The sequence below is a fragment of the Pyrgilauda ruficollis genome, unplaced genomic scaffold (assembly GCF_017590135.1).
Source record: "Pyrgilauda ruficollis isolate IOZ18807 unplaced genomic scaffold, ASM1759013v1 scaffold145, whole genome shotgun sequence".
NCBI classification, from domain to species: Eukaryota; Metazoa; Chordata; class Aves; order Passeriformes; family Passeridae; genus Pyrgilauda; species Pyrgilauda ruficollis.
Genome location: NW_024513099.1, coordinates 923,272 through 950,430, shown reverse-complemented (window position 1 = coordinate 950,430; position 27,159 = coordinate 923,272). Strand labels below are relative to the sequence as shown.

At 36.2% G+C, this 27,159-nt stretch overlaps 1 protein-coding gene across 1 annotated transcript in view; it reads right to left on the bottom strand.

Annotated features, from left to right (window-relative positions):
- The window catches only part of PDE10A (phosphodiesterase 10A), a 168,609-nt gene that overhangs the window by 91,212 nt on the left and 50,238 nt on the right, over positions 1–27,159 (bottom strand). The window contains exon 2 of the mRNA XM_041460579.1: positions 3,873–4,001. Within this exon, the coding sequence (XP_041316513.1) occupies positions 3,873–4,001 (129 nt within the window). The remainder of the gene's footprint in view (positions 1–3,872; positions 4,002–27,159) is intronic.

Here is a 27,159-nt window from a genome sequence, read left to right as displayed (position 1 = left end):
ACTTTAAAGCCCACCATGCTGATAACTAAAAACCTGAAAATGCAGCAACAGAAATCACTTTTTGCACTTGTATTATTTATATGAAACTTTATTATTTATGTGTCAATGATGCAGTCTAGTACGGTTCAAACATTACAGCAATGCCCTACTTATATTAAGCAACTAATTTCTAATTATTTTTTTTTAACAGGTCATTTATGAAATATGAGGTTCCTGGAAATGCAATAAGTCAACTGCACTTAAAAGATGATAAGTTCTGGGTATAATCTGTGCCATATTGTGTCCTGAATTTCCTACTTTCCATTTAATTTTTTTAAAATTGTATTTATTAATTACTTAACAACATTTGTATTAACAATGACAAAGCACCTTAAGTTCCCACTATACATAGCCTTACATTTTTTTGGCAAATTTGGCTGGAAAAAAAAATAATGTACAAAGCTGTAAATGTTTCCAGATTCAGCAGAAATTAAGCACATGGTCATGCACCATGATGAACATGAGGGCCATAGGAAGTGATGAGTTTCTTAAGTGATATAGGCAGCTTTCCATGTAGAAATTCTGTGTCAGTACAGTTTGTTCTTTCTTCTTATTATAAGAGGTAATTAACAAAGATTAGGAAAGACATCTACAACATTCAGTATCAACAGTGTAAAAGATGCACATCTGGCTTGTAATCAACGTGCTTAGTCTCTTATTGTTGTGGCAGTGAAGTTTCAAATAATATAATTAGGGTTGGAATTTATAAATATTTTTCTGAGAAATTTGTTGGAAGATGAGGATCTATCCAGCAGCAGAGTCTAGAGCTTTCCTAATATTATGGTTCTGGCTACAATCATCTGCCACTTTTGCTTGAATGGTATGAAAGAGGACAATGGAAGAAGCCTCATGAGTTCTGTGAGTACTGTATCCAGGCATCTGGAAAAGAAAAGATCTCCTTCTGGCTGATTAAGTCTGCCATAATCTGGATAGCAAAATATTTAAAAACTCAAGTATTTGTGTATTACAAATAGAGTTGTTTGGAAATTCTGTGTGCAATAATACAAGGCCTGGGTCTGTTCTGAACATGTAATTTATCGATAGAAAATAGTCAGAGTTCAAAAAGTTGCAGTGAATACCCAAATATCAGCATAAGCAGCATTCCTTTTCAATGCTACCTTTGCAGTTTTTCTCCAATATACGAGGAAAAGTAAAAAAACAAGTTAAAGAAAAAAATGTCTTATAATCCCAGATAGATCACCATCATCATCAACCTGTCATGAGCAAATTTCAATCTATCATTTAACCATGACAAATACAAGATCTAACACACTGAAGACTCAACTCATTAGATTTTGGGATATAGTTATACCTTAAGCACTGCAATATTTAATGGTTTCCTCTCCTTTTAATAATTTCGGTTAAAAAAAAAAACCAAACCATTTACAGCAATTAATTCAGTGAATCTCAGTCACAGATAAATTTTGATTCTAAATGAGACATTTCAGTTCATGCTAATGAAATTCAGGTAAACTATCCTGGCTGCAATGACTTCTGGCTGAAGAGTACACACAGCTGAATGTCTGTAAATCAGGCAGGACACAATTTCTGTATATATAATGCATATAATAACTGTTCTGCATCACCAATGTGTAAGAGTACAGACACTAAGCCAGAGACCTCAAAACAGCCTTTTGCCTTCCTGACAACTTCCTCATAAAAACAAAGCTTACTTTTCCAGCTGTATCACATTACATGATATGAGCATTTGTAAAGTAGACTAGACTGAAGCAAAAGGGATAGAGGGAAAATTATACCCCTACTGATGTAAAGTTACTTAGGCTACACAGTCACTTCAAGTCACTACAGATCTGTGCTGACACCAAAAGGTTCCATCCTCTCCCCCTTGCTTCCTACTGCCACCATAACTCAGGCAGTAGAATTTGTACATAACATGAAATGAGTAAACAATCTAGCAAATTTCTTTCCTGAAATATTGCTTTCTGAAAGATTAGGATATGTGGTTATCAGAAATATTTTATATGACAATAGACTATCATTCTACAAGAAAATCACAGACTAGGCTCATCATTTTCCATTTCATTCTATAAACAAAATGCATTCAAATTAATGTGTTGTACTTGGTAAGTGTAGTCTTAAATCTGGTTGTGCTTACTTTTATCTAAAATCCAGCACTAAAGAAGCCTCATCTGCATGACTGCCTTTAGTGTAATAACTATGGCCAGTTTAAAGATCACTGTCAGCAAAAGGGAAGTAGCAGGGAAGGCAAAAAGACATGTAGGATGGCAACAAAATGAAGCTAAATGCTAATGCTAGCATACGTATTTCTTGACACTTTTAATATAAGTTTGGGGCAAATTAGCTATAATATAGAATTTTTAAAGTGTATGAAAAAAACAGACAAATCCCACTGTAGCACCTGTTCACATTAAAACTTCACTAGGATAATGGTCAGGAGTCACTTTACTTGAGTAGCTGCTACAAAATTTTATGAGGACTTCCGCAAAAATTTATCTTTCATTTATAGCCTTCTCTTGAAAAATTGGAAACTCTGAGCAACTGATAATAAATTCCACTTAGCAAAACATGATTCTTGAAGCTAAAAATTCTCCAAAGCATTTATTTGGTTTTAGCATAAAGATCCTTAACCCACACTATAAAATGTGTTTCATACACACAGTGATTTCTTACAGTGATTACAAGCACTTTAGATAAAATCATTATTTTAAACGTGCATAGCTCATAAAAACAAGAAGTATTAATTTCTGGTAACATGACAGTATTTTTCATAATCAGTTTACAAAAAGCATTGTCCAAAACTATTCCCCTGATTCATAACACTGTTTTTCTGATTGCTGTTATGGACTATAACAATAGGCCTTCTGCTGTGCTGCAATGTGCAAACTACAAGGAAAGTAGTAAACAGTCTATTGGTATATACTTCTATTCTGCTGCTAGGTAACCTCTTTCAGCCAACAAAAATTTATTGCCACCTTAGTGGCAATAAATGATATGTAGTCATTACCACCAAAAATCTAGCTCAATATAGCCTTTTCCATTTGCTGTCCACCATCTTTTTTCTTTTTTATAATTCTGAAGAAAACACTATCTTCTAGGAAGTAACAATAGCCCCTCTATTTAAAATAAGTATTATCATTAGAACTTAAAACCATAAACACCTTAGAAATCAGCCACAGAGCAAAGCCCGTGTTTCTTCCCTAACCTTCTTGGTAATTTCCTCCACTGCATTTTACCTGGTACATTACAAATCATTGTTAGAATTACATGTATCTTACGCAGTTTGCAGAAAATGACAAAATTTATGATCATTGTCAACCCAAGCTGGCTGAAAACAAAGTTTTCTGGGTCTATTTAGCAAGGTATTTTACCTAAAGCAGCACAACAGAAATACCTCCAGAATTTCCCACACTGAGTTATAATACCTATGTCAACATTCTTATCTAAAATTCACTTAATTACATGTTACAAGTAGGAACTTTTGAGATGGTATATCCAGTAATCCAGGTACTGAGGCATACTGGATAATATTAATTCAAAACTTACCAATTTTTGACCCAAGAAAACCAAGTTATGTTCTCGAAATAGACACCACAGTTTGATGGATAGTATTTGCAATTCAAAATGGGTAAAATAAACTTCCAATATTAATACCAGTATATTTCAAAATAAAAATACCAAAAGGCTCAAAATATTTTAAAAATTGTTAGCCTGTTTTGCCTTCAAAAAATGGTAGAACCTAAACAAAAAAATTGTAATATTCAAGTTATACCAAAACCAGATTTCCTTTTTAAATCTGAAAAATAACTGAGCTGTTCAAAGCTAAATATTAATCACAAATAAAAAGCACTTACCTTCCTGTCTGTTATTTTTCCTTTTTAGCCATTTTTCCACAGTTTCTGCACTTACGCTTTCTGACACAAACTCATCCAGTACCTGGGGGTGAAGAGAGAGATATGCCTTCACTTTTTCATCTGTTAAGCCTGAAAGAGAGAACATTAATTGATTACATTAATGGTATGAACTCCCTCATATGAAGAAAATAACTGGAGACCAGCAAGAATCAACATCCCTTTGTTTAACACACTGATTGAATATATGACTATTTAAATAGAACAGAGAGAGCAATATCCTGTTAAAAAAATATGCTTTTTTTTTAACAGGATATTGTGTAGAAAATAGTAGAAGCAAAGTGTAACCACACAAAATACTGTGTACAAAAAGTCCCTTGAAGGCATACACATAAACATTACCCAGGAGAAATAGCCAGGTAGGAATTCATGACTATGATTGTGACTATGAAATTATTTCTAAGCTATGCAGGATGATATATTGATAAAGAAACTGTTTAGAAGGAGATAGAAGAAGGTGAACTGGGATGTCTCACAGAGCACCAAATTCAGTGTTCTTACTGCAAATGGCAGCAAAATCAACACAAACTGTTATGGAACACCAAAATCATATGCAATTTTCAAATGCTAGAATTACTTAAGTTACTTTAGATGTATAAACTGTTTTCACAGGCATGCTTCCATTGCTTTAATAACTTAGTTATCGAAATGAAAATAATTGCAGATAAAAGGTATTTACAGTATCTGCAACAGAAAGAATACTCCAGTAAACAATTTTAAAAAAGAAGAAATATTCAGAATCTCAGATGCCTGACAATCATAAATCAATTTTCAAATTCACAAAATTATAATCTGATTATACACTTTGCAAATCCCCCAAAAATGACTGACCACAGGCAGGGTGAACCCAGCAGTGCTGAGGCTGTCCAAAGGGGGAAGCAATAAAAAGAGCCTGGCCTGAGGGACTTGGCTCCAGGCTACCATAGAGGGAATAGGCACCCCAGTGCAAAAGCCTTAATGCGATATGAGGGGAAGAAGAGTGGCAACCACTGTAATGACTCTAAATATGCCATCTTCTCTTGTATTTTGCGTATTTAAATATAAGAGTAAATTCAACACAGAAAGCAGCCAGGTTTCAGCAGAAAATGAACTCCCCTCTGAACAACACTGACCTCTTTCAGAGAGTATTCATGGTACAAAATGAGATCGATTCTCCTATTTTGTGCTTTGCACAGTATCAGAACGTGATGAACAGAGGTGCAGTGCAATTTGAATGCTAGTCAATTATGGTAATATTTAAGATCTCTTACAGATGTTTACTGTGAAAATCTTCAGGAAGCAATACCAGAAGACAAACCAACAGCTCTCTGCAGAGCACCAACTACCTACACCACTTTCCTCACACCAACTGCACTATATCACTCACCCACATCAGCCCCCAACAGCTCAAAACTGGTTTAAACTACCCTTCCTTTTAATCCAGTGGCGGCAGCCCCTGCTGGATATCATAACCTCAAAGAACAACATTGCTACTTAAGACAATTCCCGATATATGAATCACTTGAATAAGAGCTTATTGAGCATCCTGACTTTCGTTAGTGAAGAAGAAAAGGCATATCATGAATCAGTAAGACAAGTACATAATCAGCAAGTGGGGTGAAAACAAGTAACCCTACTACATTGATTGTTTAACCTTAGGTGGAAGCTTGTAGAGTTACTAGATCATAATGTAGCTATAAAGAAGTACAAGAGTGAAATGAACAAGATAATCTTAAAGCCAGTTCAGGGATTGCCTCATGTTCTAAAAAAATCAAACTCATTAATATAATTCTGTAATTTGTTCAAATGAGAAAAATGTAGACCCTTGAAAAAGTATTTCTAATTTCACAGTGAGAAAATTTGAAAACTATACATATTTTAAGAATCATTCAAAAGAGTACCACATTTTAAAGATTTAGCCATCAAAATGTCATCAAAATTCATCTGCCCTTTAAGTTCTACATGAAAAATGGTCAAAACAGACTTGTCATAAAATGTCTGCCAATTTCAAGTTGTCTTTAGACTGCAAAGAAGTACTTTTTTGCTTCTAGTAAAAAACTATGACCTGAAAAGGTTGCAAAATTAGCAAATGGAATTCTGAAAGGATTGATTTGTTTCTTCAGTGAAATTAACCCTTCTTTCTTCATCCAACCCTTTATATGTTGTGGATTTTGTAAATCAGAATTCCATAAAATGTCAATTTGAAATAAAACTTCAGTCTACAGGTCTCAAATTTAATATCCAGATATTATGCAACTTCAGCAACCTAAAGCTAAGAACTCTGCTTTAACCTTATACAGAAAAGTAGCTCATGAAGGTGATATAAGAACTCCTAAACAGTCTTTAAATTACCCGTCTTTATTTCACTAAAGGTATCTGCGCAGATGTTTTTTCTCAATGTGGGATTTGTAGATGGGAGCAAGAAGAACAAGATTTACAACTATGTTTGCAGAGTTAAAAAGGAATGACTTAAACCTATTTTCTACATAGATTAAGGCCAACTTATTGGTCAGCTCCCAATTGTTAGCCTGCTATAACAAAAAACACACCCTGCCAACATACACACAAACTCCACAACCAGAACTAACAATAACACATTGTGACTTCACAAAATGTAGAAATGCAAGCCTTTTCAAAGAAATTTTAATGGTTTAATGTTTTATGTGCATTAAGGCTAAAAAGTGTAGTAAAAATGCCTGAATGTAAGAGCATTTTACAGCTATGCAGAAGCAATTATTTTATGGCATATGGAAAGCCTTCTTGATTGTAAGATGCACATATAATAAAGTTATTGCATAACAACATGCACACGCTTGCCCTCTTGAACATTCACATGCTCCTGAAAACTTCTAGTACATCTAGTACATGTATTTTTGTTAAATATGATTGACCTCTCTATTTGACCTCTCTATTGAAGCATTGTAATCCCTTAATTCTGAAAAATGCAAAAAACCCTATTTGAATATTTAGAGGCAATGATTACTAACATTTAAATAAACAGGACAATAACATACCCACACTCAGGAAAGTGAAGTTTATCATGCCAATCAGGTGCTATTTACAGAATTACCAACAAACATAACACAAGCCAATGCTGGTTATTAATTTTTCTGTTACTTATGTATCGGTCCTAAATATTTGGGACAGCAAACTTTTCTATATTCGTTCACACTAGAAATATTTCTCCTCTACTACTTCTCCCCTCACTACTACTTCCCATAACTTCCAGTAATGCAAGGACTTCTCTCATTCTTGTTCAGCATTTCTTGTGTGGAGCTTCAAGTGTATACATCAACAGTGCCTAGCAAAGGAAAAGGCAGCAGTGCACACATTCTTAACTGTGTTGGTTTATACACTTCCTCCCAAGCAGCCCAGACAAAAGCTCCCGTCACTTCATTTCATGCAACCCTAGAAAGCATCACCTCTTGTATCCAGAACCAATCTGTCCTCTGACAGAGCTGTGACAGTTACCAAAAAGGACCATCACTCAGGAGGGCTGAACACTGGCCACTCATCAGGCCAGAAAGCATCGAAAGACTGGAATAATTGCTCTGGCAATTAAAGGAGGAATCTGGTATTTGATTTGGATGTCCATTCATTCCATTTATGCAGTGGAGTTCACCCTCCATACATATACCCTGTTTAATTAAAAACACACCAAATCAGCTTTCTCTCTTGTATTCTTATTTTAAAATTATCAACTCACATTTCAATGCTCTATCTGACACAACTTGCTGCTGTCGTGTTTTATGCACATATTAACTATTTGTTGTGAATTTGTGATTAAGAAATGAAGGACACATACATCTCAGATAAGCTCCTTCCTCTTTTCATTCTCCTGTGAACAAACCACAGGCAAAGAAACAGCTCCAGCTGCCCACCACTTGGGGTAGCCCAGCACTCACTTCCTGACCAGCACACTCAGCTACGTTCTATAGATCTCAATTTAAAATGTTCTCTTTGGCCATACCATCTGTTTTTGTGGTTTATAACTCCTTCATCCTTACTGTTAAGCTTTCTAGATCTCCAACAATGAAGCTGAAGGAAAATTGCATCAGCTGAGGTTGATTGCCTGCTGGGAATCATCCCTGACCTGACCCTACTCCAGGGCAACATTTGACAGCTGCCCAGGACATCACTAGCTGACTTGGAAAATGCAATGCCAAGAACCACTCCAGACAGAAATCCAAGTCTAGTACATAAGAATGCTCCTTCACACTGTTTACTAACTCAGATATAACAGAACTGGGTTTAAAACTAAAACAAAACCCAAAAATCTTCAAACATCAATTATCAGTAATTATTCTGTGCCTTTGAGACAGTCTTCAACAGCCTGCCTTTAGAGAAAAAAAAATTAATAAAGTAAAAAACACTAGACAGTCATATTTTCCTTTCAGCTTTTTATGCTGCCTAAAATATTTTTAAAATTTCTTAGATATTAGATAACCTGTGTAGTACTAAATTGATTAATGGGCTCTGCTCTCTGACTCCAAATCCATGTCACACTACACTCTCCTCTGAGAATAGCTTCACTGAGCTCAGCAAAAAGCAGAACTGACTGTGAATGAGCTGAAAAAATTGAAGCCTAGAGCTATGTTTAAAAATCTCCATTTAGCAACATGAGTCACACATGTCATTAGCAATTCATGCAATTTTTTCATTAGTGTTGTGATATTTGGTCTTTTTTTCTAAAACCACTAACTTAATCAAATCTCATGATTAGGCAAGAATTTTAATTTTCACATAAAGTGTCTGGTTCCCAGTCTGGGGGGCACACAGGGAGTCAGAAAAGAAGGGGTAAAAACTGATGAGCCAACCTAATTCTTATCAAGGGTCAGCATTTTATCCTTGAGCAGCTAAACTCTGAAAGATTCCAGTCATTGCTTCCCTCCAAACCTTTTTTCCCATTTAGACAGGACCCAATTACTTGAAAACACATTGTGAGCATGTACACTGGTCATTGTAAGAAGTCAGGTGGATTCCGCATATCAAGAAGGCTTTTACTAATAAACACAAAAGAAAATAAGTATAAATGCTGTCAATGTTGCATCTGTTAACAGCAACAACAAACTAATTCAGACAAAAAAAAATACACTAATTAATTAATTAACTTGTTTGGTTTAATAAGCAATTCTTCCCTGAAATTAGAGGGGTCGCAGAGTCAATATTGGCAAAGTCTTAATTTCTCCAAGTAGGTAAAAATGCCTTATTTGAAAATATTTTTTCTTATCTGAAATAACAAAATTATGAAGAGCAAAGTGTCACACTTCCTCAAAACCAGCATTTAAAAATTAATATCATACTTGTATGAAAAAAAAACTTGAAATATATGAAAGTCATTCAGAAGACCTAATTTGAGCACAGCTTTGCCTGTGTACTCCTTTATCTAAAGCAGTCTTGTCCCATCTCTTATTTACACAAAGATCACCTCTCTGTATTTTTCTACAGAACTTTGTAAGTGATATTTGTAGTTATTCTCAAAAGCATTCAAGGCATGTGTGTACATTGCTTCATTTGGATTAAGCATTAACCCCATTAAATCAATCCCTTCTTGGCTCAAAACATCAGGATTCAAAACCACAGGCACAACCAGTTTTGAAATATCATTTTCAAGTCAGACTTTTTATCTTAATCCATTTAAGTACACAGGAATGTAATGTGACCAAGTGCCCAAACCCCCTGAAACCTGACATTACTGGTCTGGCAAAAAGTATAATCACTAACAAGAAACAATCGGAATGGTCAAACCTCTTTGATTGCTGTTTTCTTAAAACATCAATTCACAAGCTTGTCTGTGAGCAGCTCCAGTCACCCTTTCGGTCCCTCCTCATCCGAGTCCCTCCTGCATTGCTAAAAAAAGCCTAATACATGCCCCCGCCATATCACCAGTGAAAACCAATAATGCAGTACCTGAAAACACTGCACTGCTGATTTAGGTATTTTAAAAGGATTTATGTTTGTTTCACAGAAAATACATTTTACTATTAACCATTTCAAATCTTCATTCAAAGGTGAATGTTTAATTACATGAACCTCCGGTAGCTGCATAAACCTGCAGGATCTGTATACATGTAAATGACAGCAGCAGCCATGTGACACCTCAGCCAGGATGCCAGCAGCACTGCTGAAGTTTTAGAGAGAGAAAATAAAGACCAGCTCAGCTAAACAGAACTGGAATGTGCTCATACAGAAAGAATATCAACAACCACCGCATTCTGTATCCTGTAATTCAAATCCCATATTCCTGATGAAAAAGCCATGGATGCACTTGAACATGCCAGATGCTGAGCAAGGCATGGACATAAGGCCTTGAGTTTCCACCAACTTTCATGGTGGTTTTTCTGATATTATCAGCATCTTACAAGCCTGAGTATCTGTAGATACTTAGCTGCTTACATCTCCCAAAATCTAACACTCAAGAACCGCACAGTACTGGCAGTTCTGAGCCCTGCTTCAGTATTAACTTAAAAAGCAAAAAATCATATAAAAACTCCTGATGAAATCAGTTTTCATTCGCTAGAGCTAAAAGGCCTATAATCCTTCCATAGGAATTATATGTATGCCTAATGGAGTCAACATATTCTCAATTTGAATATTCTTTTTTCATGGAGTTTCAAAACACACTTCAAGTTTGCTGAATGGCAAAATCCTGTAGGTATGCTGTTGTGCTGTAATATCATCCATTAGTTGATGCATAGGGCTTTTTAAAACTGTCTTACTTTCCTGGTTTGAGAGTAGCTTTTCTCCAGTTTTCATTAGCACATTGGAGTAACTCCAACAAAGGACTACAAACGTGCTCTAGGACTTGCAAATTGTAATCAAATAATTTCAAGTATGTGCTTAGAGAATTGTCGCCCTGATTTTGTAAGACTTTGTTAAGCCTTCTGATGTTTACATACTTTCAACAAACTTTCTCACACACAGTTCTGTAAATAACCTATGTTTTGCATTCTTTCATGGAGGTGGAGAGAATTGATGGACCCTTGGTCTGTCCAGTGGCACTGTCACCCTCCAATCCACTGTCACCTTTGGAAAACTATAAATGTTAGAGTCAGAAAATAAAGGTTCTTCTTTTTGTTCCCCTCGAGAGCAGCAGTGTCTGTGTCATCATTTCGTGCCTTATCACAACAGAGAATTATGTATCATGTTAAGATTACTGACAAAAATAATTATTAACACACTATAAGTAAAGCATTATACTGAAGTATGTTAAAATGTATTCGTAGATGTAAAGGAACATCTCAGTATAATTATTTGCCTTTTTCTCTTGTGCAACATACAGAGCCAGAGTACCTTGCTCCTGCCCAAAATATACCTGAAGAGTAATGCATATCTTAATAAAGACTAAATAAATAGTAAAATACATTAATAATTCATTATGAAATATGCAAAGTCCCTCGGAACATGCACATAATTAATCTCTTAAAAGAGTATGTACAGCTTCAGATTAAACTATTTAAAATCCAATCATTAAGCAAGGTTAGAATGCCTTCACTCTTCCCTTGAGAACAGGTGTTGGGACCAAGTTCTTGATTTATGTCCTCTCCAGTAATACCTTCTGGCTGATGTAATGTCTTCCTCCCACATGACACCTAATCCTGGAGTAGCTCCCTTTTTGTTTGAACTATTCTGTCTTAAAAGTAGTCCCATTCTCTTTATTACCAGTATTTTACTGCTGATTTATTACTTAAAACAAACTTTTGTGAATAAAGTTCTGTAAATGCTTTATAGTATACTTACCAACATAAATGTGCACTCCTGTTTATAAACTGCACCTTAACTTATTCCACAAACAAGATCCACTATGATGAAACTTTTGATGGATACTACATGCCTGTTCCAAGTCTCATTCTGTTATTTCACTAAACTGGAGACAGAGAATGTTCTTCCTTCTGAAAGAAGCACCCCACTTCATCTTAACACTTAGATTAGTGGACATGTTAGGACAGTTTCCCAGAGCACAGGACTCTTCTGAAATAACACCTACACACAGTCAAATAACATGCTCCTTAGCAACAAGACTGGACACCTGAGAGTCTCTGCTTTGGTGATACTGGGATCCTATCTGCAGCACCACAGGCCAGAATTTGTAATTTTTTTAAAATTCCCTCCAAACTTAAAGTCTTAGGATGCTTAAAGAGAAACACAGTCAACATCCTTCGCAAAATGGGAAGGTACAAAACCCAGGGAAATTGGTCACTAAAATGTACTAATAGAACAAATATAACACAACCACATCCAGAAAGGTTTGATCTGGTTCATAGGAAGGAAGCTCTTCAAAAACAAACCATGCTAGCCCAACACATTTCTAGACATCATGTATAAAATAAAACATTTAGAAAAATATAATTATGAATTTCACATATTTTGTAAATAATGTTTCTTCAAGTCTTGCATCCAGTTCATTTATGAAGGTGTTGAAGAGCACAGACACAAGGATGGCACCCACTAGTGACAGGTCCCCAGTCTGATGTCACCCCATTCACTGTAACCCTTTGTGCCTGACCTGTGAGCCAGTTGCTCATCCATCACCTAACACTGCTAACCAGCTGTGTGCTGGCCATTTTGTCCGGGAGGATGCTGTGAGAGTCAATATCAAAAGCTCTGCTGAAATCTAAAAAGATAACTACGCACAAACCTGGTGAGCTGTTGAATGGAAAACTTTAGAAAGGATGCAAGAAGCAGGCTGCAAGGTGCTATTCTTATTTGATCTACAGATTGGCCATGATATTTACAGGTTCATTTGTTTAAACACAGATAGAAAGTGCTGCCAAATCTTGACCTATTGATTAACACAGAGTGCTGTCTGCTAGATGTACATGAAGCCTAACAAATTGAAGGCTGAGCTGGTGCACAAACTTTTTTTAAAAAGACATCTGATTTTCAATAAAAGACTAAGCTGAAAAAGAGTTTAGTCCAGTTTCCAATTTGTCTCTTCAGGTTACTAATAGGTATAAAATGGGTGTACCTGTTAACTAAATAAATAAAAAAATTAAAATCCCATTCTAATTGCAGTATCATTTTTTCTTATTTCATCTTATGGCAATGAATCTTTTTTCTTTCCCACTTTAACAATTATCTTGAAAGAGTTTTCAGCATTACAAATCAATTCTTCGTAAAGATACCACTGATCTGAATGAATAACATCTATCCTCTTTACACAGTGGAACAGGCTCATTTTTCTACATTATAACACTCTATTCTTACAACACTTCACAATTCCAAAGAGATTTAACTCCAAGTATCCATATGCAAATATTCAACCATTCCTACAGTAGTTCCAGAAAACTCTCTAACCTAATTCAAGCACCTTGACAAAAACTTCAATAGCTAAAACAAGAAAATAACTTCTAAAATATAAAAGCTTCTAAAAACCATCCAAAAAATCAAGTTTTCATGACAGAGACTCGAGCTTTATCAATTGAATGTTAGAGGGTACATCATAGCCTTCCCTCAAAACCACCAAAAGAGCTACACAGCAGACATTTTAGCAATACAGTTGAAATACAAAAAGATGGCATCACATAATTGATCTTCGAAACTGCTTTTTACTCTACTTTTTGTATTACTGTAAAATACAGATACAAGGTGCCTCTTTATACAAAACTGAACTTTGACTGACATTTAAAATAAAAAAAAAAAACAACCTATTTCATTATTTTGTGGGGAATAGAAAGCATACCATCAGACTAATTAAGCACTGAAAGTAAAGCACTGACTCCATCAAACTGTCAGAAAAAAGTTAGAAATTCCAATTTATTTAAAACACTATCAAGGAAGATAATTATTTTCTTTTTTTCTGTCAGCTCTTTTTTTTTCAGCTATACAAATGAACAGAAGGAAAGATGATTTTCAGAGATGATATCTCTGCTCAATTGTATGGTGATGGATGTAATGATATCTCTATGTCAATAAAGTACAGCCTAGGAAAAGCAGCATAATTTGAGATATTTAAAAGAATATGTTACTGAAGTAAAGGAGGTTTGAAGAGATAATTAAATACTGTGTTACATACACTTGTACATTACAGACAAGGACACTGTGCAACCCTTATTTGCACTTGTGAACACTTACAGGAGTTGTCCTAGTGACATCAGTGAGACTACTTATGTGGGCAAGAGCTCACTAGCATGTGAAAGGCTGTGCAACAAAGCCCCAAACACGTCTCATTCTACACAATGCTTCAAGCTTTGTTCTTCAACCACAAATTTTTCTCTAATAGTGTTAATGACATTATTTCACTAATATCACCACTCAGTATGTATACTTCTCACATACTCAGCTGCATGTGAGAGCATACAACTTGTTTAGTGGTATCTGACATACTCCAGTTTTTCAGCTAGACACCAAAGCAGAGGCACACAAGAAATACAGATTCACTGAGGATGGCAGGCACCTCTGGAGACTGTCACCAAAGCAACCGTCTGCTCAAGCTGCAGTGGGTTTCTCAGGGTCCTGGTCTGCCAGCTTTGAGTATCTCCAAGGATGGAAAGAGACTCCACACCTTCTATGTGCAGTCTGTACCAGTGTTCAGGTGTTTTTCTGTGTTCAGGTAGAAATACCTGTGTTTCAGTTTGCACCCAATGCATTTTGTCCTCTTGCTGGGAACAGCCAAGAACCTGAACTGGCTCCATTTGTTTTACTTCACCCTCATAAGATACTTATACAAAGAGATAAGATCCCCTCCGAGTCTTTCTTTTCTTCAGGCTGAATAGTCCAGTCCCAGTCATCTTTATGGCTCTTTGCTGGACTCACTCTACTATGTCCACATGTCTCTTGCACGTCTCCATTTTATACTGGGGAGTACAAAACTGGGCACAGTACTCAAGATGTGTGTCACCAGGGCTGGGTAGATGGGCAGGATCACCCTTCAACCTGCTGGCAAATGCTTTTCCTAATGCTGAGATGCTGCTGGCCTTCTTTGCTTTGAGGGCACACAGCTTGACCAGGTTCCATAGATTTATAGGAAGAAATGCTACAGGCATTTCTACTTCCTGGCAAGTGAAATGAAGGAAAATACCTTCTATTGACTTGGATGTTGGCAGCACAGAAAAATAAAAAACAACATATGATGTTGGCTGATTTTCCAAAGGCTTTCACTGCTGTGGCAATGCTCTATGTATGCAATCTCATTTGGCATAACATCTTCCATCAATACTATTTTAGACAAGAATTCAAATAATCTCTTACTATTTTAAGAATTTCTTTTTGGCAACCACTGTAGAACAAAGACGCAGTGTTTCAGTCATGCGTCTAGTTTTTATTATAAAGCTTAAGCAAATGCCAAGAATTCAAGGCTAGTTTCAAAAATTAAAAATGAGCAGCTGCATCTTTTCCCTGCCCTCCTCCCCTTCATCATCTCCCCACCCTCTTTTGTTTGTTTTGGAGACAGTGTAGCTCACAAACATGTTCACCTCCAAAAAGTATCCTTAAAAGAGAAAGGAACAGGAAGAGGGAAGAAGAGTTGGAAAGAGCAGATGTGAAAGGAAAACAGGAGAGGTCAAAGCTGAGGGTTTGTATTTGTATAGGACTCAGGAAATGTTTTAAAAAATGCTAATATTCACGGGATGCATATCCTGCACTGTGCCTTCACTGTAACAATTTATACAAACTTTTCACAGAAAAAGATAATAAAGTACTCAATGAGAAAAGAAATCTGGTAGAATCACTTCTACTAATTGCTTTTTAACAGCCTGGTTTGCTAAAGCCTGTTTGAATTTGGCCATTGACTTAATTCAGAAAAACACTTTAAAACTAGAAATACATTCATATAAGACAGACACTGTAACACATGAAATTAAGGCACATTTCCACAAGGCTGGTCTTAAATTTTCACTTTAACGTGTTACAGTACTGATGGTTGAGATTCTGATTTCAGTCCAGCTCACTGGCCAATCCAATAGCTCTCATGAGCACATGATAGGTCCCTTACAATATCATACAATGACCAAAGCCATACCTAAAAAATCATGTACATAGCACATGAATAGACTGATCCACTGCCAAAACTAGCCAGTTAACCAGTTACTAGCCAGTTAGTCAGTTACTGTGACATAAAACATCCAATAGGAGAAGAACACCTCTAAGGACTTAAAAAAAATTTAAATTAGATGAAATCAAGAGATTTAACAAATAGGTAGCTATCAACATTTTCAAAGTCCTTCAGATTCACTCTGGGAAAGCCTCCAAGACTGCAACTCTGTAGGCTGGAAAATATAAATGTTAATACTATTCAATTTAACTGACAGTGACATGAAAGATATGGAAAAAATCCAGTGCACCCAAGATAACTAAAAAATGACTCCATATTGTACTGCAAGAAAAATGGCAGCAGGAGGTCTCTCAAGGATATGGTATCAACAACAAAAAGCAGTCATAAATACCAGTACATTACTCTTTCTCCTTTACTACCACTGTCACATAACTTTACAGACTAATGGCTTAGTAATTTTGTGAACAGCAGTTCTGAGGACTTAACAGTTCTGGCGCTGTTCATGTTACTACACGAGCTAAAAAATGTACCTGATAGTGAAATTCACCCAAGTTCCTGGCACGTCTTTCCAGCAAACAAGCAATCCTGCAATGCTTCTGTTTAAGTGACTGTGACACATATACTCTTAACTTTCTTGCAAGAAATCCAAGCATTTCAAAGTCAGTAGACACCAAATATTTTCATAAGTTGAGCACACTCAGCATGACAGCAGCTAGCGAAATTTTAGTATGTATGGGTTTTTAATTGGGGGGGAGGGGGGTGGGAAAAAGAGGGAAGCAAAAGGTTATTAAAAATGCATCAACTCAAATTCTCTAGGTACAGTCATCTTCTCGTGTGATACCGAGGCTCAAGAAATACGGGATATATTACCAGCAGGAAAAATCACAGGGCTACATAGACGGCTACATTATCACCATGGATAAATGGACAGAGTAAAGCTGGGAGAAACACAAAGAAAATGCAGAACAAAACTTTAGAGGCGTAAGGATGAACATGGGATACAGAGTACAAAGACTATTCAAGAGGTAAAGGAATGACTAACCAAACTAGTACAAAATTAACCAGAAAAAAAAAACAAAAAACAAAACCCCAAAACCAAACCAACGAAAGAAACAAAAAAATAAACCAACCCAAACCACAAATTGACAGCTTTTGCCAAAATCAAGTTATCTTGTCTACCTGTGTGAACCTTCATGTTGCAGCAAAGAGTGACATGTATGAGGATAGGGTTAGGCAGTCCAGGCTGAGGGAAGGCAGATCTCTTCACAGTAAAATTGATAACCTCCTCTGGCCTACAGTGATTGGGCATTGCAGCCTAAAACGTGGAAGAATGAATGCATGACATTCAAGAGGCCATGTAGCTACACTAATTTGCAAGTGCATAATGTCTAGAAAAGATCAGCTAGCATGCTTTTCAGATTCAATAAAGTGCTTTTTAAAAATATCCAAATCTAATCAATTAGTTTCTTAGAAGAAGTTGGAAAGTAGAATTTTTCAAGAAACATAAGTATTCCAATATTCTGAAATTTTATTTTTAACCAGTATTAAAAAAATAACTTTATAGATGTATGAAAATTTTTTGTTTGGGGATGTTTTTGTTTGTTTTTCATTTTATTGTTTTGAACTTTTATTATTTTCTTCAGAATTCTGAAAGATGTAAACTGAATTATTTCCTCATAATCTTTCTATTAGAACTAACATGTTCATACTTTGATTTCAACAAAGCTGCATTTTCCAGAACGTACAAGTGAGTGGTGAGAGTCCACATCTCTATGCCACTCAAAATTCCTCTATTATGCAATATGCAGACATGTGCTTCTTTCTTTAACTTTCCTTACTAGAAGCACCAGAATGAGCTAAACCTTACTAACTGATTTATTTGACAAACCACTAAGGAAAATACATTACAAGTAACATGAGCTTTCTTAGAGTATAGAAAAGAAAAAAATACGGTGAAATCAAGCAGTGCTTTTCAACCCAAGAAGGCTACCTAGTCAATCTGAAATAACACCAGAGAGACACAGACAAAGTGGAGCCAAAACTGTTATTTAAAACCATTTTTTGTATAACCATCCCTTGCTGAGCACTTATGTGTTTAATTAGGATCTTTTAAAGCTATAGTCAACACGTTTATAAAAACCATAATTTTAAAATAAAAAATACTAGAAAACTGGATTAATATTTGCAGCTTTTCTTCAGAAAAAGAACAGTATACCATAATCACACCCCCCCCCCCCCCCCCCCCCCCCCCCCCCCCCCCAAAAAAAATTTTTTTAAAAAAAAAAAAAAAAAAAAACCCCCACCCCCCCAAACCTGCCTATAAGAAGATCTTTTTTGGAAGACTAAATCCCAAATATTATATGCAACACATAAGAAATCAATGGGTTTACTGATGTAAGAAATAATTTTATTGAATAAAGAATTTAAAGAAGAATATAATTTTTCATACAGTTCAATACTTGCTAGGTAACATTAATTCTTAGTTGCTTTAATTTTGCAGTTAAGCATAGAAGTGGAAGAGCATAGGGTACCTTTTGAAACAGGTAAGGAAATTAGCAAATTCGATTTGTCGGAGCTCTCCTGTTAACATCAAATCCGTTTTGATATTAAAGGGCTTTGGCAAAGAGTATCAACCTCATATCAACTGTAAAGCATGTAGAGGATACTTTCTAGACTTAAAAATACTACAAAAGGTGAATGAAATATCTGGAGCTTGGTGGAGTTTTGGGGAGTAGGGGGAATTTGATTTGTTGGAGTTTTTTGTAATAAAAGATAATAAGAACTCAAAATGCCGTCTTTAGAAATCTATTGTATTCATCAACATTTTCTTTGTCCCAGAGAAATTATGTTCTAAATGTTCATAAAAGATATATATAAATATATATAAATATATATAGCACACACTTTTTACAGAGTGACAAAATCCAAAAGAATCAGCTGGAATTTAAGTAATCTCCATAAGAAGTTTTAATTAAGCAAAAGCTGTAAACCTAAGCTATCAGAGTGATATTCTGCTTCCTCCTGACATAGTGTGTCATGTATTTGAGTTTAAAAGATAATTTAAAACAATAATGGCCAATAGGTCATTATTTCAAGTTGTCGTACAAACAACATAGCAACTTAATGAGCTTCTGATGTGTGATTGCCTTCATTAAAAAAAAAAAATACCACACCTCGGTGAGAGATCAACTGCTAAGAGACTTCTTGAGATTTATCTGGGAGTACTATAGATGGGATGAGCATATCTCCTTTTATTCAGACTGAGAAAAATATTTTCTCCTCTAGTACACAGGAAAAACATATTTGGGCTTCATTTTCCTTCATGATCAGAACATGCATCTATAACATATCCTGAACTAGCTTAATTTCCATTAAATCAAAGAAACACAGCATGAAAAATCTCAAGGTATACTGTCATTACTTCTGTGACCAGAGGGGTGCAAAGGGGTGCCTAAACATCCAAGAGAGTCTGTAACTCTGGATGTGATCAGTATATTGGTAACACAGGCCAAAAGGAACCACCAAGCACGATATTTTATACAACTGCCCAGTAGCAGCAACACCTGCAAAGAAGGTAAAATATGTATTATTTTACCCTCCATAGCCAAAGTTCTTTGAACCAACAACTTTTAAATCCCTGCAGAGTACCTTAGCCAGCAGGCAGCAAGGAGCTCTGGCTGGAGGCAGGCGAAGGAGGGAGGGAATATTCTGCAGTTGGTCACAGGTGTTACAGACCCTGAGAAGTGATGAAGCCAGAAGCAGAATGATCAACAGTATTCCAGCATAGGGACCACAGCACTCAGGTGGCAGCAGGGGTACACCCTGATTCAAGTTTGTTCTCATAAAACTACTTCTGGTATACAATATATGTGAGTGATAACAATAAGGGGGTGTTTTGCTTTGGTTTAAGTACCTAGAACAACTCCTAGAACATCTCCTAGAACAACTCATATCCATCCATATGCATGGCTTTTTACTGGGCTTTGCTTTTAACATGTAGAAGCAAATGCTACTAAACTGTTGTATCGGTAAAGGACTTATGCTTCCACTTCCCTAGGAGAAATATAATACCCATGCTAGAAAGATGTTCTGCAGTTACAATGATAAAGATTGCAAAGCCAGAGATAAAATATTACTACTTTGTTATCAGGATCCAGGGATCCCCTTCACCACCCACAAAAAGAGAAATCCACTGTAGAAGGGCACTACTTCAAAAAGTTCCTGTACAAAGATCTAGTGTGCAATCATTCCACACACATGCTAGAACAACTATTCCCTTGATTGAGCTTTAATTAAATTGATAGAAATCTACCATAACTTCTCCCTACTACTAAGGATACATATTTACACTTGCCAAACTATAGCAATTAAGAATTTTATAGCAATTAAGAATTTTATCTGTTTATTCTATTAAAATGCATAAAGGTTATTACATCTGCACTATTAAGCAAAAATATTAGCTGAAATATTACAGCTATGGTTATAATGTAGTACATAAGTACATAAGCACAACACATATTTATACTGTCATTTGAAGATGAAGAAAGGAATGGAAATATTGTAGTCAGTGTGATGGTTAAATTATGGCAAGTGAATGAACAATTGGAAGAGTTCTCATTTCAGAGAACTGTTTGAGATGAGGTAGTAGGCACATACACAACTTGCCTTGGGGAGTATCAGGAAACAGCTGAATTCATTGTAGTAAAACATGGCTCTGACTGTTTTGCTCAGAGGAGAAACCTCACCCAGAATAGCAGCACTTCTGTTGGGTCATGAAAAGTGAAATTCTTCCTTCCACCCAATTAGAACAGTGAAGGAACAGCACCAAAAGATACGCACTACTCTTATGCCCAATATAGCACTGATTTTACCTTGCTTTCATATGTCTTGGTTTCTTTAAAGTAGCATCATGAGAAAAAATAGACTAATCAATTAAAAGAAAAAATTACAGATGTACCACATGCACTCACAAGAAAACAAGCCACCAGTCACAGTGCCTTGATGGAAGCAGTTTTCTAGTTCAGAACAATGATACTGAAATTAAGAGCAGTGTAATGGCTGGATTATTAGAAGTAGAATCCTCAAAATATCCTCAACTTCTATTTGCAAAAACCAGATTGCATCTGAAGATAGAAAAAACCACTGTGATATAGAGGTTTGTATGCTCTTTAATGTCACTCCTTCTCAAACAACATGAATCTTGCCATGAAAAATAACTAGTTCTTAAATTTTTGTCCTCCCACATTTCTTATAATTTAGCTCTATCAAGCTGTAAATAACACTGGGTAAGCTTGTATTTTAGGGCCCACAGTCACTACCTTGTCATTTGAAAACAATGACAAATCAAAGACATATCTTTAAAATAAAATAAATACAGTTTTTGTTATGTTTACATAACAAATTTCTTTCTATTTAAGTATCACCCCCAGGTACTAAAAACATTGATTAATTAAACCCACAGACAATCAAGAATATCAATTTTATGATCATTTAAAAGAAAAAGAGAAGTGAAATAACTATTGTACTTTTTTTTCCTCTAAGTTTGGAGGAGTCCAAATTACTACTTCATTATATGTTATAAATTCACAGAGCTTTAAAATCTTATAGTATTCCTGACACTTAAAGATTAACTCAGATCAGTATTTTAGTCTTAATGTTAGAGTTATAAACTCATACAAAATAAATATTTCACCATGGATGTCTCTTACTGAAAACCTTGTATAAACCTACAAAAATATCTAACAATGTTAATACTCATGTGCACAATGATTTGGCAGTACAAACCCTGCATAAACATTTTCAAATGTGATTTATGTCAGGTCCTTTTAATCATCTGAAGTACTATTCATCTTCTACATTCCCAAACAAATAGTTTGTACAGCTAAAATGTTGGCTCCTTGTAAGCACCTGTCTCCATCCATTTACTGATATGATGCTGCTGACAACAGAGAGAGGAACAGTAACTGTCAGTCATTTTCTTCTCCTTACCACAATACTATACACAGAGCAATCTATCCTGAAGGCTCAACACTGATCAAATTATCAGAATGGACAAAATATCTCAATGATACAGTTACTTGAAAATAAGTATATCACATGAGAGGAATATAGAGGTTTAAGTGGTTTATAATGGGCCTTACATTTATGAGCCTAGCATTTTAAGACCCTCGTCTAATTAATCTTATCAAAAATGCAAAGCTTTGCCATTAACTTTTGTTGAACTCAGTGGGAGTTAATTGTAAAGTTTCCATGTCCTGAAAGTGAAGTCACCTTTTTTAGTTATACTTATTTAAAAAGACAAGCAATTGAAATACTGAGACCCCGGTGATTTTTCAGATCAACTATAAACTCTGAGAACAGCAGCAAGTTTTTACACTTTCCAATTCACCCCAAAAAGCAGACATAAGGCTAGCCAAATCAATGCAGTTTGAAATTCTGCAATGATTCTGTGGATATTTCTAAGACAGTATTGTATTAAATTGACACATAAAAAATCTTAATTATTTCTAAATTCAGGAATTCACTCATAAATCCTATTAAATTTATACCTGCAAGAGGTATAAATTCTCAGTGAAAGATCCTCTTTGATAAGATAAAGGAATACTAATTAAATAACTTACACTAGAGGGAAATGTCACTGCTTCTGGAAAGAAAGGAGCTGTTCTCACAGATGTCATAACCACTAGAAAATATTCCAATGCTTTTCACAAACATAGGTAGCACAGTAATAACAGCAATTTAATTTGGAACTTGAAAACATTCAAAAGGACAAGTCAAACATGCAGAATATACCCTCACAAAAAGCTGGCAGATGGATTAATAAGCTTTTTAAATGAGATATAGTCCTGTAGAAGCCACAACAGCATTCATTTCTATGACAGTTACCCAATATGCTTCAGTTCTTTTGTAAATCCTACCACTTAGTGGAAAGAAAGAATTTGCGTATTTGGATAATTCAAACCAAGTTAAAATAAACTCTTGTAATAACATTGCAGTTTTCAAGTGATACAAGGAAGATTGTCAGTTTAAATTAATATAAATCAAGGGTGTCTAAAACTTTTCTGTTTGATGTGCAGGCAACACAAAACAACAGCTAGAGGCTCTAGGCAACAACTGTCCCATCACTGCTTCCTTCTAATCCACATGCTGCATTCCTTCAGTCCATGAATTCTGAGCCTGCCTGCTTTTAATTGTAAGTGCCCATCTTTTGAACTGAAATCTCCTATTACTCCTTTTTCTTTTAAGGTATTTATTCAATAGTTAGGAAGAAAGAACATGTTTTGCCAGACTCTGGAAGAAAAAAAACAGCCAGGATAGAACTGCACATTCAGCACAGCTCCATGGGCAGAAAGTCTTCCTTATCAAACCTGATCTCCTTCTCCTTTTATGACAAGACAGACCACACAGGTGATCAGGGGAAGCCAACTGATGTAATCTTTTTGGATTTCAGTAAAGCTTTTGATATTGTCTCTCACAGGATCCTCCTGGACAAAATGTCCAGTACACAGCTGGACAAACATGTCATGGGATGGGTGAGCAACTAGCTCATTGATAAGGCACAAAGGGTTACAATGAATGAGGTGACATCAGACTGGGGACCTGTCACTAAGGGGGTTCCACAGGGCTCCATTCTCAGCCCTGTGCTCTTCAACATCTTCATAAATGACTTGGACACAGGACTGGAAGGGATACAGAGCAAATTCACAGAGGACACAGAACTGGGAGGAGCTGTTGAGTTACTTGAGGGCAGGGACACCCTGCAAAGAGACCTCAACAAACCAGAGATCTGCACAATCACCACCTGTATGAAGTTCAACAAGGGGAAGTGCAGGATTCTGCATCTGAGATTGGACAACCCTGGCTGTATGGACAGGCTGGGGAATGAGATGCCGGAGAGCAGTGCCGCAGAAAGGGACCTGGTTGATGGCAAGTTGAGCACAAGTCAGCAGTGCCCTGGTAGCCAGGAGGGCCAACCCTGTCCTGGAGGGCATCAGGCACAGCATTGCCAGCAGAGCAAGGGAGGGGATTGTCCTGCTCTGCTCTGCACTGGGGCAGCCTCACCTTGAGTGCTGTGGACACAATGTAAAAAAGACATTTGGGTGACAATGTAAAAAAGATATTTGGGTGATACAATGTAAAAAAGACATTAAAGTGTTAGAGAGTGTCCAAAGGAGGGTAACAAGGATGGAGAAGGGCCTTGAGGAGAAGCTGTATGAGGAGGGGGTGACATCACTTGGTCTGTTCGGTCTGGAGGAGACTGAGGGGAGAGCTCACTGCAGTTACAGCTGTCTCATGAGGGGAAGAGGTGGGACAGACTCTGATCCCTTCTCTGTGGTGACCAGCGACAGGTCCCAAGGGAACGGCCTGAAGTTGTGTCAGCAGAGGTTTAGGTTGGATATTGAGCAAAGATTCTTCAACCAGAGGGAGGTTGGCACTGGATCAGGCTCCCCACTGAAGTGGTCACAGCACCAAGCCTGACAAAGTTAATTTGGATGATACTCTTGAAAACATAGTGTAACTTCTGGGGATAGTCCTGTGAAGGGCCTGGAATTGGACTTAATAATCCTTGTGAGTCCCTTCCAACTCATCATATTCTGGAACTCTGTGATTCATCTGCTGCAACTTAGCTGAAGCTCTCCATGGAACAATGACAATCTGAAAACATTGACCCCTCAGCTAAATTGCTGAATATTATTTTGAACAGTTGCATTATAAGCAGTGGTGGCCTTTCTGCCATTTTCACCAAGACCATATCCAAAACACACCTGTTCTCTCCAAAGCTTGTGTTTTACATTTACAGCCATCATTTTGTATTAGAATAGAAACAATAATGCACCACAAATGCGCACTACAGTATCCCTTAGGTCAGGCTTCCTCAATACACCTTCAATCACACCTAAATTATTTCCTGTCCAGATTTCTGTAATTCCCCATAAGCCGTATTAAATGCACAGATTTTTCACAAAGCTTAAACATTGTGGTTAGATTTTGCTGTTGCACTATTTAAGCTTTTATCATTTCTCTTCTCCCTCCATCCCCACCCCTCATCTGCCACCTCCAGCACAGACTTCCTACAGCCACTGTCAGGGTAACAGTTTGAAAATTACATGTTGGTTTCCAGACTTGCCGTAATACAAAAACCATTGTAGCAGAAGCAAAGAAGCATACACAGCCTGGTGCTTTCCTTAAAGACAGCGAGATCATGCTGCTGACAATAATGAAATCCATTTCAGTCTTCAAATTGCTAAAGGACAAAAATTATACAATTACTCACATTAAAACAAAATTGTCTTTTCATGCCATTATTAAAATGGTACTAACTGATAAAATGAGAATTTAAGCTGTTTTGTATTTTATAAACATTAACATTTCATGAATATAAACTATTTAGAGTCACATTACATCAGAAATTAATACTATGTATGGTAGCTTCCACTGAGGATTTGTGAAATGTTTTTGACTTCAAAATAATAATTGCAATTCTTCCTAAAATTATCTGGGGAAAATTATTCTTGAATTCCTGGGGTGAAACATCATCCTGCTGAAGTCAGCTGATGAAATTGATATATGATGAAATTATATTAATTACAGTGTCTATCTGTAGTTTCTCTTGCAAAGTATAAGCAAAGATTTTTCAGACAAATATTTTTATAAATGTAACTATTTTGAAACTATACAGGTATGTGTACAATATCTGGATTTCTTTTATTGTATTTTTGCCATTAATGGTTAACTGAACATAATATATTCTCTTTAAAAGCATTCTAGAGTGAATATGTTCTCTAGAAACCAGCAGTAGACAACTGTGGGAATTCCTCCCGTTTCTTTTCCATGAAGATTCACAAAACACTTTTTGTAGACTTTATCTTGAGAATTAAGTATACAATAACCAGATTAAGAAAGGAAAGAGAGCCAAGGGAAACCCTTGCATACAATCAGAAAACAAAACACACTATCATATGGTAGAAAAGCACGGTGCATTAATGAAATTCACTGCATCATTTGTTTCTAGTAATAATTCCCTGAAATGTCAGAGTTGCACTCAATTTAAACCACACTCCATTCATTCTGACTTCTTGTGCAGTCAAAAAGTACATAATGAATAATTTCAGGATGATTCAGGTATCTCTTAAAACAACTACATACTTGAGAAGCAATACAGTCTTTTACAATCATAGAATGGCTTGGGCTAGAAGGGAGATTAAAGATCATCGAGTTCCAACTCCCCTGCCATGGGCAGGGACACCTTCCACCAGAGCAGTTTGCTCAAAGCCCCATCCAACCTGGCCCTGAACACTTGATGCTGTGCATCCAATCCAGCTCAGAGCCACTCAGGCACAAATCCTGCAAGATCTTCCTGACTGGAAATCCAGCTGAATTTCGCAAGCAATGGCTATATAGCAAAACAAAGTGTCAGTCGCAAGAGAAACTACACTTTCAGATACCCAAAAAGTACTTTGAGCAGCACTAAGCATTAGCATAATCTTATGCAACTGTGAAAAGCTGTTTTGCAGTAGACCTTCATGTCTGGCATTTTCAACACTTACAGACACACACACACATATACTAACTTTTGCTGCTATGATAAATGGATAAAATTCTGCAAATGGATGACAACTAAGATATATGGCTTTATACACAAAGTAGCCAAAGTGAGTCTAAATATTTTAATAACACTTGTAAGAAGGCACATATAACACATGCACTGATGTTCACTTTATCATCACTAAAAACAATGCATTAAACTTAACATACAGACCTATCTCCTTTGGTTCAGGTAACACTAAAAGTAGACCTCCAAAAGAGGTATGAGATATTTCTTAAAACCAAATAGCTTTCCAAAAAAGCTTTGGATAAGGATTTGAATTATTAGCCCAGGATAACCATGTTAGTGCCATCCTACCACCACTTCGTTACAGCTGCAACACTTCAAAGGCTAGCAGCCTCAGTGGGGCTTCAACAACAGTAGCCACTGCAGTGGCTACTCAGGTTCTTGAGACCTGTGATTAATTGGGTTATCTTGGCATGTCTGTTTTGGATTTGGCTTTACAGCAGTGTGAAATAAAACCATGACTGTATATTCCTATAAGTACATCTGCAAGAACACTGAAGTGTAGAAAAATTGGACACACATCTAGAAATTCCAAATATCAACACAAATTTTGAAATATCTATCTCGATTAACAAACAACAGGCTTGAATAAATACACAAAACTAAGCACATGACTATGAAACACATTTAATTTCCTATCTTAAAAA